The 13678-nt window shown below is 39.5% G+C and overlaps 1 protein-coding gene across 3 annotated transcripts in view; it reads right to left on the bottom strand.

Moving 5' to 3' along the window:
• Positions 1–846: 846 nt before the first annotated feature.
• The window catches only part of glra4a (glycine receptor, alpha 4a), a 45250-nt gene continuing 32418 nt past the window's right edge, over positions 847–13678 (bottom strand). The window contains exons 5-9 of one of the 3 annotated variants that reach the window (XM_077578738.1): positions 10358–10524; positions 10065–10279; positions 5386–5535; positions 3494–3604; positions 847–1766 (exon numbers count right to left, since the gene is read on the bottom strand). In XM_077578738.1, the coding sequence (XP_077434864.1) occupies positions 1476–1766; positions 3494–3604; positions 5386–5535; positions 10065–10279; positions 10358–10524 (934 nt within the window). In that variant the 3' untranslated portion in view covers positions 847–1475. The remainder of the gene's footprint in view (positions 1767–3493; positions 3605–5385; positions 5536–10064; positions 10280–10357; positions 10525–13678) is intronic. The other 2 variants (XM_077578740.1, XM_077578741.1) reach the window with 2 other exon arrangements.

Raw genomic sequence — 13678 nt, 5'->3', positions numbered from 1 at the left:
CCATTTCCAAGTCATTAGTTGATAAAACAACATTCTGATTTGCCATTAAAAAAAGTAATTTGTCGTCCCTCTCTGGGAACAACACTATTTCCCACACTACTTCCTCACCTCGTCCCGGAGCTTTTCCACCTCTTCAACCAAGCTGGCAACTGGGAAAAGGAATGGCAACCCCGATGCCATTTTCCCTGTAAATATGTCCAAACTCCCTTAGGACCTTTTGGCCCATTTTAATCAAACTTGAGTTCATTTTGTTTTGCGTGGTCTGATCTGGTATTTCAATATCACCTTCTTGATGTGGTTCCCATTTAACTGTGGTGTGGTTGAGCTGCCAATCAATGAGAATCCAACTGTCATATGAACCAATCAGGTTTGTCCCATAACGATGACATTGTTTACTAGCTGGTCCATATACAGAACTTTCTTTCTGTTAACATTCTGGTGATCAATAAGAACAGAGAACAAACCGGGAAGAAAAAAACAAAAAAACAAAATCAACCAATTGTTAATGTATTATCCCTCCTATTGTTCTGAACTCCTTTTTACATGCTAGTTTTGTATTGACTAGATGTCAAATGTCATTCTTCTCGAGACAGAAAACTAGTTAAGAGTGAATCATTTGTAGCCAAGTTGTGCACTCCATTTTTTTTTAGCAATTACACACAATCGACCAAATTCTTAATGACCACGTAAGCAACTTTTGGTGATTGTGCCTGATCCTAATTCAGACCAGAGTTGGCGAAGAACAATGAACCTAAACTATTCGCAGAGGATAACGAACAAGAACTGTTGCAAATAGTGAAAATCTGTTCCTTGGTATCAAAATAGCACCAGAAAAAGAAACTTGTGAATTTGCAAATGCTGAACAAAAAACATGTGGGGGTTCACTGTTAATAAGTGTAAGCACCACAAATGGGATGCAGTTATAAATGCATTTAATTTAAAAGGAATTCAATCATTCTGGCAGAAAAAAAACACATTTTATTTTGACTTAAAATGAAAACCTATTTGTGCGGGTTTTTCAACGGCTTCTTTTATTATTATACAACTTGTACACTGTCAATATATCTATCTCTATAATCTCATTACAAGTAGCTTAAAGTCACCACTTACAGAAAACTCGTAAATATCAAAGACCCTTTTCAGACACGCTTGCCTGTTAAATTCAAAGTGTAGAAAAAGCCACCGTTGTTAGAATTTTGGAAAACATTCAGAGACGCAAAGTGTTGAAATTCAAGTCTCATCAGTCCTCACTCGATGACATCGCCGTCAAGGATCTGTTGGTGGAATCCAACCGGAGGCCAAAGCTCCACCCTGAATCCACTCGGCTCAATTTTCTCTTTTGGCTTTGAACACCCTCGAGAACCCGGATGACGCTCTCGAGCGCAACGTTCGTTCCCAACTCCAAGAGGAACGCTCCAGATCCTCGCCGCAATAGAGGCAAATCCTGGCAAAATCCGTAGAAATGTGTACGCCCTTTACAAATTGGCATGGATGTCCTCGTGTCGCAGCACTTTGTAGGTGATCCAGTAGAAGATATTGAAGATGAGGAAGCTTAACGGGAAGACGGCTCTGGAGATGGTGTCGATGCGCTTGGCCCGGTCCACGAAGCGCTTGTGGAGGAACTCGCCGTCGTGTACCGTCACGGGAGGCGGCGGGCCGAAGACGGTGGGCCCCTCCACGGCCGTGCCGTCTTTGGACTGGAGGCAGTGGCCCAAGCCGTAGCCCCGGAAATAGAAACCGCGGCTGTCGCGCAACATCTCCTCGTCCTGTGGAGTCGAGCAGAGAGATCACACATATGAACCAAAAAACAAACAAACAAAAATGGTAAATGAGGTTAAGGTAGTTTGTTTATTATCACATGCTTTCATGCACTCTAAAAACAGTTGGGTCAAAAGTAACCCAATAATGGATCAAAAATGGACCGATCCACATTATGGGGCAATTTGACCCAACTTTCTGGGTTGTTTTATACAAAATGACCCAATTTTTTGATCCAAGTCAATGATCTGATCAATATTGATGAGTTGTTTTACACTAAAAGACCCATTTCTTGACTCAAAGTTGGGTCAAATTGACCCAAGTAGAGGATCGGTCCATTTTTTACCCATAGTTGGGTTATTTTTGACCCAACTGTTTTTAGAGTGTGTGTAAGAATATAATATAAACACAACAAATAGGTTTGAGTCAATTTAAAAAAATTGCTACAATCTAAAAACAGTTGGGTCAAAATAACCCAAATTGGGTAAAAAAGGAACCGAACCAACTTTTTGAGTTATTTAACTCCAAAATTTGGGTTAAATTAATAACCTGCAATACAACACAATTTTTGGGGTTGTTCTATACAAAACATCCAAATTTTGGGGAGTTATGTACAAACCAACCCATTTTTTTTGTTGGTTGTTTTTGGGTTATACAACCCAATTTTTTGGGTTGTTTTTACAATCCATTTTTGGGGTGTGGGTTGTACAAGATTAAGAAAATAATTTAAAGTTTCGGCTTTTTCACTTTTTTTTTTATGTTAGCATACCAACTGTTAGCATTTAATAAATTCTCATTTTAAATAAACCCCCTAAAAGAGCATGATGTAAAAATCGTGATTTTTACTTGAAAAAGTACCAAACTACAGGGCCTTGATGTAAGATCCTTAACTACCAGTCCGCTTTAGCGCCTTTTATACTCAGGCTGCTAGCATGCTATATGTTATACAGTATATATAGGTCCTACCTGTTAGCATGTTAGCATTTGATCAGTTCTCATTTGAAACAGTCCACTAAGCACTGATGTAAACTCCTTCAATCTGCCATCGTGCATTTTGTACTCAGGTTGCTATCTTGCTAACTCAGTATGTTAGCATGCTAACCGCTAGCTTAAGCTTTAGCACTGTAGTGAATATCCACGCGGCACAAGATGTTCTAGAAATGAGAATACTTGAGTGTTAGCATTGTAATAAATTCCAGGATATAATTCTGCTGGGCAAGCCCAACTTCTAACAAATCTCACAAATACTTGGTTACAGTTTAATAACAGTTAGCAAGTATTAAAGTGATAATAATTAGGCAGCTTCCTTTATTGAAACGTGAAAAAAGAGAATGGGTTACAAATGTACATTGATATAGAGCGCAATCACTGAAATAATAATAATACATTTATCTTGTTTAGCGCTTTTCAAGGTACTCAAAGACGCTTTGCTTCACAGAATGCCCCAAAAAAGATCGAGGACTAGAATAAAATCAGTACAAAAAGCTTAAAAAAAAAAAGAAATCCAAGACATAAAATCATTACAAAACATGGAACACAATGGGATAAAGTGGAAAACACACACACACACACACATATTAATAAGGTTAAGAAACAAACACAAGGTCAAAAAGGGAGGATTAAAAAACTACTGTGGGCTCGACAAAGTGCTTGTTAGGGTAAATTGGACGTTTGGCACGGTTGGTTAGTTAGTGAGGGTTCAGAGTTGAGGGTTCACACAGGGTTCACGCTTTACCCTGATACAGGCGCCGCAGTGCTCAGTCACACTCCCGCAGGTGGTATCGCTAGCGGGAATGACGCTCACGTTCCGCAACGACTCGACACTCCCGTTCAGACAGGCCAGCTCCTCCAAGACACACAGTTGGAATTATTATTAGCCTATTAGTATTATTATTGTTGTTGTCGCTGCTCATTTTTCAATCTGATTTGGGAAGGTAATTCTATTGGCTAATTAGATTTTGGTCAATGCATTCGATAAAACAAATAGCAGGCACGCCGGGATATGAATGAAGAATGAAGATGCAACCTCTGTTGTTTAAAGATTATTTTACGTAATAAAGAGCACATACAAGAAGCATGTTTTCTTATCTGTAAAAGCATTAATGTGAGGAGAAACTGTGCAACCTGCAGAGGGACGCTCGGGATACTTGAACATGATTTATTACTGTGTGCTCTCTTGTTGCTTCCATGCAAGACACTCTATACCGGGGAGAAAATAAATAAGTTGATTTTACGCACCTCACGTGCACCTCTTCAGAGTTCAGCATTACAGGGATCAGCTCAAAATAACAGCCGCTGGGCTTTTTGATTATGTTTGCTCGCAAAGTCAATAAAATGTGATCAAAACACACAGTTGGAAATAAATGAGGTTTTGAGTGAAGGCTGAAAGATTGTTATCATTGTGTTTTGTTGATTATTATGTGTGTGTTTTGTTTCGCTGCTGAAACTCATTTAAAAGCAGGGCTTTTGGTTCAGTTAGCAACATTATGTATGTACGGATTAGATGGCCGTGGTGGACCTTCACGACCAGGAATTCTCCGATAGAGATCCGTCCCAATATGGCCGTTAGCGAAGCCATTTTGGCAGCATTGAAAACGCGTCTGCCACTTTGAGTAAACGTCAAACGGCACATTTTAACAATGTTTACCAGCTGCCACAACAAGAAGATGTAAAAAAAAAAAAAAATGATCGAGCATGCTCCAGGCTACCAAAAGAGGAATCAATGCGTAGCCAATGTTGCACTTTGTACATGGTGGCTAAATCAGCAGATGCTAACTCTTACCACACGCAAAATCTGTTTCATTAATTTCTACTGCTACGGTTTAAAAGATCTTACAAAGTTAAATTTAATAACTGACCAACACCATAAAAAAGACTTTCCGTGGCATAAATAACGGCGGCCACGGCCGAATTAGCAGCTGCTAACGTACCTCAATAACAAAGCAGGACGTGCATAAAACTGCTAACGTCGATGGCATTATGACCGCACTTAAAGGGGAAATAAATCCGGATTATACAAATTTGTAAAGCCTTTGTATGATCAGATTTGAAAGTACTTACAGGCAAGAGAGGAGGTTATTCCACACGCATGTATATCATGTCCTTTTCATCTAAGCGACTGTCAAGGCTCTTGGGCGGAAAGCTAGCTTAACGCTTGCGCTGCTACTTTACTGCCGCAGGGGGGCGTGTTCAGAGAAATAGTCACGTGACGTCCGGATCTCTGTTGCTGTTATGAAAAAGTCTTTCGGATAGTGCCCATGTTTCATCGCTATTATAGTCGACTTAGCCATATTTTACTAAGTGGCCATGACAGAGACGCATGCTCTGCTTTCCTCTATTGCATTAAGTTCCATTTGTGGTTCTACGGTGGATTTGAATGGAATGTCAGAAAGAAGAGGCCCTTCAATGGTCACCATGGCAACAAGGCGTAGCAAAAGAGCAGATCTTTTTCATGTGATATGTCGTAGCATATTGACGGTGTCACTTCCTGGGAAAATACCGCGGTTCGCCGTAACGGCTGGCATAAGTCAAAGTTATGGAGCTTTTTTTTTTTTTTTAAATGTACACGCAGTTTGTATTTTTTCACCATCTTGCCAAAGTGTTAAAGCCCGCTTGATTTACACTCACGATTCTTTGCTGCCGCTGCTTTTTCCTCAGCCTGATGAACTCCTTGTGCTGCCTGGAGACAAAGTTGACCGCTGCGTACTCCAGCAGGGCGGCGAACACAAACAGAAGACACACCGCCATCCAGATGTCAATGGCCTTCACGTAGGACACCTGCAGATCACACACACACACAAAAATATAAGGCCAGGTGGGTTTTATCAATAGTCAATCAATGATGTTGAAAAAAAAATTTTTTTTTAAAGATGTTGAAGGGAGCATCTGAGCCGCGACTAAACACAATTTCTTGCTTGGCCTGCAATGGTAATGAGTCAGTGGGATTGGAGGGCAGTTGACACGTAGCCACGAGACAGGTCACGGTGAGGGCACGGGGAGAACCTCCGGACGAGTCGCTCATAAGAGGAAGTGTCACGGCGCATCAGCAACGGCCACTGAGCACGTGCTGCGAATAGATTTCATCCAATGGAGAGGCACTTTGCTGACTGTTACAGATATGAATACTGGAGAAGGAGGATTCATTGTCCACTTCTAGCCCAAACTTCATAAGTCACAATTTGGCAAATGTAATAATTTTTCAAAAATGTATACTTTTGGTCAGTGTGGATGCCATTTTTTATTTTTATTTTACAAATTGTTGACAAATTTAAAGTGTTGAAAATGGCTTGCTCTCTTTGATGATGCAATGTTAACTCATTCACTGCCATTGACGGCTATAGACGTCAAAAATTAATTTGAACTATTTCTATTAGTTTCACATTTTTTTTCCCACTTTTGTTAACAAGCGTTATGAAAACCTAGAAATAAATTTATTGTACATTTAGAACAGATGTAAAATTTGTGATAAATCTTGAATTAACTAGTCGAAGTCATGTGATGAATTACAATTAAAAATTGTAATCGCCAGATGCCCCTAATAAAAATAGAAAAAAGATTATTAAAAATTAGGGTCTAATCCTAAATTTTATATCTGTTCTAAATGTACAATAAAAAAATCTAGGCGGAGACATCTCTCTTTTTTTCTTTCTCCCTAACGATGACGTCACATAATTGCCGCGCGTAATAAATGAGCCGTCTCCGCGGCTAAATTACAAATATCACCATCACAAATGTCATCTTTATACTTCATGTTTCAAGTGGGATTAAATTAAAGTCAAATATTAAGTCACAGCACAACTTTCTCCAGACCCGTGCGGACCTCGCGGATGCCTCAAGCATAAATCATGCCCCCGCCCGTGCAACGCGCTTATTAAACTTTTGATGACGTCGAGGTCGGATATATGCGACCTGGCCGTTGAGACTGCGGTCGCATTGCAAAAATTCGGATACGTATCCAATGTAGGTTGGATGTGAAAAAACTCGGAATTGAGCCGTTTAGACTGACATAAAAAAGTCAGCTACAGGTCGCATTTGGGCAAATAAATCTTTGCCTGCAGTGTGAACTTTTCAATTTGTTTAGTTACTTTTTACTTTTTGACGTGGAAATATGCTCATTACTTTAGTTGAGCATAAAGAAACAGTGTATGTTCTTTTTTTTTTTTAAGTAACTGAAGAGTTATTTTTAATAGTAACACATTACTTTTTTGTTTAAGTAACCATCAGAGTAATTGAGTTACTTGTAATTAGTTACTATATTTTAGTAACGAGCACAACACTGCTAATGAATACAGACGCTCCCCTACTTACGAACATTCGAGTTACGAACAACGGTACATACGTACATTTCTGCGCGTACAGTATGTCGAAAAATGTTCGGAAAGAAATGCTGTAAGTTCGATTTTGTATTGCGCGTAGTGCTTCTTTCCGCCGCTAATACCGACGATTGGCGCTGTGAGAGCTCATTGGAGGCTGAGCAACGTGGCGAGGAGGAGGAGGAAGAAAACGTCGGTCCCCATGAAGCAGGAAATAACTTTTGAAGCCGATTCCAGCGACGACGAAGAATCTCTCATGATATAAAATCCTCCTCTTCCTCCTCCTCCATCATCTCCTTAAGCATCGAGTACATCTTCCAAAAGTAAGTTAAACTTCATTTTATTTATCTTATTACATACATGTACATACTGTGTGTGTTTCTCTCGCTCTCTCTCTCTAACATACGTAGTACAGTACAGTACTGTACGTATTCTCTCCATTTTATTAAAAGTTTTTTTCAGTACAAACCAATGCAGGTTACTTGTACAAGCCTTAAACATACTTATATAAACCTTCAATATACTTATATAGGCTTTAAACATAAATTATAATACAAAATATAGCACTGAAACAACTTACGAACAAATTCACCTTACGAACGATCGTCCGGAACGTAACTCGTTCGTAAGGTGGGGAGCGTCTGTATGTATCATATCATGTTTATTTGGTAGGTTTGTGTTAAAATGATCTAAAAAAAAAAGGAAATGGGAATTTGTCATGTAAAAAAACAACAACATAAATCTTCAAGTTAGGCTTGAAATATTTCTGTGAGTGTAGTATAGCATTCCAGGGAGTCTGTAAACTCATCTTCATTAATGCTACATTTTTATTCATGGCATTATTTAAATGCCCCCCGATGCGATTGCGATGATGGCGAAAAAAAAAACACAAAATCCACTCGGCGAGAAAGATGATTGTTGTTAAAACAAGAACAGAATGTGCACCATTAAGTGAATGATGACAAATTGTTTCCTCCCTAACTACCATATATTGTGATTTTAACATCTTATTTTTAACTGTGCCTAATGTTGCCTAAAGTCGTGACCAGACCGCAATGCAGCCGTACAATCCATTACAATGTGGTCATAATTCCATGTTATGTGTCTTCGTCTTGAGTTGTCAGCGTAGCCGTTATATCCCACGAGGCGGAAACTCAGTTGCCATGGTTACGTGCTGCAGTCTCATACCCTAAAACACATTTGATCCCCTGGCCGATCAAGCAGAACATGTGTTTGCTTTTCCAGCTGACAACGAAACAGCCTGACTTTGTTTTCACGCAGAGTACAATATGACCTCATCATCTGTGTTGTTGTCCTCATCTCACCCGAGACTTTTTGTCTCTCATATTTTTCGTCCCCGTCTTTGTCCTACATTGACGCAAAGTCACAATTTCATCACCGAATATGCGAGTGATGATGATGATGGCTCCAGTATCGGACTGTCAACGCAGGAGAATACAGACGTGGTGTTGGACATTTGATGATGTCAAAGGTCAGTGTGTCAGCACAACAGAAACATGTTACAAAGAGTTTAACCAGGTGGCTGCTTTTTAGCTAGCTAGCGAGATGTACAAATTTTGCCTCCTTTTAAAAAAAAAAAAAAGACATTTTTTTTTTAATGCTAGAGCATACAGAAGGCTTTTATGTAGCCTTTGACCTGAAGAGGTCACTTAAAGTAATGGTAGTTATTACAAAAATGGCCATTAGGTGGCAGCAGAGTATAAGAGATCAACCAGGGCCATGTTGCAACAAGCTTTTTTTCCCCCAGTGTTTTCAACAAGTTTGTGAATAATGATGAAACTTAGCTATATTCTAATGCTAATTGATGTTTTTATAGCAATAGAGCACAATATTCTACAGGCCCTGAAAAATCAGTCAAAATCCAGTATGTGTTTGTGAGCAACCCATTCTGAATTTAACTCCTTCACTGCCATTGACGGCTATAGACGTAAAAAAATAATTTGAACATTTTTTTTTTTTGTTTAACATTTTTCCCCACTTTTGTTAAAAAGATTATGAAAAACTCAAAAAAATTTAAATTGTACATTAACTCTTTGACTGCCAGACGTTTTCAGAAACGGGATGTCGCCAGTGCCAGCCGATTTAAGCATTTTGACTGATCTTTCAAGGTCCACAGAAAATGTTGTGTTTGGACTATGGAAACACACATACTACCAAATGAAAGATTGAACTCTCATCTTTCGTCAGAAAAAAAAGTTTGTTTCTACCTTATTCCGTTCTTCAGTAATCAACAATAGAAAATGGTTAGTTTCAACGAAATGCTCTGTTTTGAAACAAAAAGCGGAGAAAAAGAGCTTTTTGTGAAACGATGTTATTTCATGCACTCTAGTGAATTGTACACTTCTTTTTGTCCATGAATGATGCCACAAACACCTAAATAGTGCTTTACTTCTGTAAAACGCTATCACCAACAATGAAAAAGTGTTTTTTGGTTGCAAAATACGTTTATTTCCATTCAACAGTGTAACAATTTGACAAAACAATTTCATTAGGCTAACTAGATCTGCTTGAAACTTTCACCACAGCTGGCCAAGGCTTTCCTCCACCCGTTTCCCAAAAAAAATAAAAAATAATTGGATGACGTCTTTTAACGTCATTGGCGGCCCTCCGTAGGTTTTTACTTGACGTCTTTTAACGTCCATGGCAGTCAAAGAGTTAACAACAGATGTAAAATTTGTGATTAATTGTGAGTTAACTAGTGAAGTCATGCGTTTAACTACAATTAAAAATTGTAAATCGCCTGACGCGCCTAATTTTTAATAATAAAAAAAGAAAAAAAGTTTAGAACCACTGTTTGAGAGCACTGCCAAATCCTCTGAAGCTGGTTGTACTTACAATATAAAATTATGCTAACAATCTGTCAACATATACAGTATCGTATGATTATCGTTGGAGCACATAACTCCTTAATGGATGTTTTGTTTTTTGGGCTGCCACATTTCCCACTGTAAACTCCTCAAAGATCCAACTCACCTTCGGCAGGGAGGCCCGTGAGCCGGAGCTCTGCGTGGTCATGGTGAGCACAGTGGTGATGCCCAGGCCCACCCTGGCGGGGGCGGCGTCCATATTGATCCAGAAGGACACCCACGACAGGATGACGATGAGGAGCGAGGGGATGTACATCTGGATCAAGTAGTAGCCCATCTGACGCTCCAGGTGGAACTTCACTTCTATGCAGGTGAATTTACCTGCATTTTACAGCGCAAAAGGTATCGCATCACTCATTGTGACGGTTGAAGTCATCCAAAAACTCGGTGGCGTGTTACCTGTGTTGTAATATTTGGTGCAGTAGCCTAAATCCATCTCGTCTTCGAGCACAAACTGGGGTAAGGTGAGGTCGTCGGCTACTTGGACGGGATTCTCAGAGAGCCACTCGAAGATCAGGTCGTTCATGGTGTAGCCGACTGTGAGAAGAGCGAAAATAAAGGATTCACTGCCATTGACGGCTATAGACGTCAACGATCCATTTTTAACTTGGCTGACCAAAACAGGACACAATATGATTGGCTGCTTGCAGAGTTGAGTAAGTGAGGAGCATCTTTAACTTTGATTGCCTTAATTTAAATCTTTTTCCTCTTCTGCAAGCAGAGAGGGCTTGGGTGAGTAGCTACACATGGAGGAGGAGCAGAAAGACGAAAGAGACATTGCAAACATGGATGCCTTTTTTTTTGCTCTGTTGGTTCATGTGCATTGTCATAAAAAGAAAAGAAAAAAGACCTACGGGTACTAGTTAGCCCCAAGGACAACATGAGTAGGCCACAGGTCTGGCCTGAAAATAGCTCACCAGCGATGGTACAGTGTGACTTACTAAGAAGAATTAAAACCGATGACGAAGAATGTTAACATCGATTTATTTAAACTTAAAAACTCTGAAGCCAAACACATCAGATTGATTGAAATTGATCACACGTCCAACTCAATGTGCTCTCCACAAAAACTTCTTGCACCATTAATGATGGATTTTTTTGGGCGGGGTAAACTTTTGCAACTTTTTCTTGACTTTTTCGAAATGTCACTCAGTCAACACTATATATGGATACATGGAAACTTGTTGACTTGACTGAGAATGGATTGAAGAATCCATTTGAGGAATAGTATGGACGAAGCACAGGCCCACTGTTTAAATTTCCCGTCATTTCTTCCCGTTAGCTTCCCTGATCGAGATGTTGATTTCAAACGTTGTATGAGTGACATTTGAACTAATTAGACGCAGGGAGGACTGGAAGTGTAGACTGTGGCGCTGGCCTTCTGATGACCTGACCTCTGCCAAGGCGCTTGTCACAGTAAAGGTCACACGGAACAGTGACAACAGTGTTGCCCTCAAAGGTTTCGGAACACGTCAAGCATATCGTTTTGTGCGTAAGTGTAAAAGAAAATGTTCTTGGAGCAATTTAGCAGAATGTAAGTAATTGATGAAAAGTCATAGTTGGAAATTTTTGAAATGTCTTGCTAAGTATGAGGCCAATTATAGCGCACTGTTTTGTATGCGCTCTGTACTTCTTTCTCTCAGCTGCCGGATTATACAGTAGATGTATTAAAAATGCATGCCACATGCAACAACAATGCAGAATTCCGAACAGATTTGAATAATACTGATGTCTACCCGGACCCATAAGGCCTCACATCAATTATTCAAGTTGTTCTAGCCTCGCCAGTAGCTACTGGCTGGAAAAACAACTCCAGTGAAAATCCACTTTATCTTGTTCATGAGGGGAATTCTCTGTCATTCACCTCCTGTAACAAGTGAAGAAAATGGCAATGCTTTCCTGAGATAATCAATGATTTTCTCTTTTTTCTCTCTGCAGCTGAGAGGCATCAGGACGTAATTGACGCAGCGTTCAAGGATGCGATAAAAACGTTATCTGAGAGTGACGGGAATACGGAAGATTCCTAACGACTGTTTGTCAGCGCAGCTCTCTTTTTCATGCTAAAACGGTCCTTAGATAGAACTCTAATTGTTCCAGGTAAATGATATATATATAGAATTTTTTTTTCACTATCCAGTAGAAAGAAAAACACTGGCCTAGAATTCGGCAACCACCTCACACTCCCCAATGGTAACGTCTGTTGTTATTGTTTTCCCCACCACTCTCTTTCATGTTGCCATGGCGACAGTAGTAGCAGTAAAACCTCCCAACGTCGTCTCGACGTGCGGCACCACCGAAGGTGATGGATCCCTCGCACTCGTCAACACACATTTTTCCCTATTGTGGGTTTAATCACATGTAACAGCAACAAGTGCAAAGTGAAATTTATTTTTATGACCTGAATGCTCGGTGGACCCTCGGACTTTGTCGAGCTTTGTTTTGTTGTGATTTAGAATTGATTTTCACCCCTACCGTGCAAGTTCCAGAAAAATGTCTGACTGTCTTTTGAGTGACAAAATCAATGAGTTGAAAATGTTGTAAATTCATCAGGATACAAACACAACGGTGACATTTCTTTAGCGTGCCAAAAAAATATCCTAACCCTAACTATCCTTCTATGAGATAAAATTACAAAAAATGTTTAAATGGTGTATGGGTAAGTAAATTGAGTAAATTGTCGTATAACTATAAAAATAAGTAAATGTTGCTGATAGTAAAACTTTTAATATGTAGTGGGCATTACTTTTTATATTTTTTGGGCTACCATCTTTTTATTTATTTATTTTTTTACATCTATCAGCAATCACATTATTTTCCTCTTGCTTATGGACATTGATACCCATCTGAAAGGGTAGACTCAGTTTTAGAGTAATATTTACACTTGGAAGAGAGTAAAATAAAGAATTGAAAAAAATAAATAAATAAAAGCCACTCAAAGGTTGAGGAACAAACTCACGACCTTCAGCTTGGGAGACAGCCGATTTACTCCCTGAGCCACGCAGCTCCTACTGTGTGTTAGTACAGTATATCGCTCGTGTCTGCTGGAATCTTCCTAACCGAGACCAAAAACGTTTTTGGTCTCCTCTTGGAGATAAGCAAACAGTGGGAGGGGCATAGCTCAGATGGCAGTGTGGCAGTCTCCCTAACTGAAGGTTGTGGTTTTGTTCCTCAACCCTTGAGTGACTTTTATTTAATATGATTTTTTTATTCTTTATTTTACTCTCTTCTAAGTATAAATATTAGCCTATTATAAAACTGAGTCTATTTGGTTCCACTCTAAATAGAGTCAAATTTACTCTGAATTTAACTGTGCATGGTTTGTCATTCACACATTCACCTATTCACAATTTTTTCCCAATATTTCAAAAAATATTTTTGGGAGGCAATCCACGTTTTTCGTGGGTTTAAAGACGCTGTCCAACGTTTTTTCCGTTTGTTAACACAACATTCAATACTGGCGCTGGAGGAAGCTGAGGACAGCAGCCAACGAGGTACGAGCGTGAAACCGCACAGCCAAATTTGCATATGCCACTGATGGTAGCTTGCTGGAAGGAAAACGTCGAGTCTCAGCCCAGAAACGATCCGGCCAAAACAAATCCTTCCGACTGTACGTTTAACACTTATTGATGATATATACCCATTTTTCCATGGCTTTTTGGTAAAAGACAAATAAACAAACAAACAATTTTTGCAATGTGCACTACTCAGATTTTTGCTTAC

The sequence above is a fragment of the Vanacampus margaritifer genome, chromosome 10, assembly GCF_051991255.1.
Source record: "Vanacampus margaritifer isolate UIUO_Vmar chromosome 10, RoL_Vmar_1.0, whole genome shotgun sequence".
NCBI lineage: Eukaryota > Metazoa > Chordata > Actinopteri > Syngnathiformes > Syngnathidae > Vanacampus > Vanacampus margaritifer.
The sequence above is the reverse complement of the archived record's forward strand: the minus strand, read 5'-3'. Positions and strand labels throughout refer to the sequence as shown.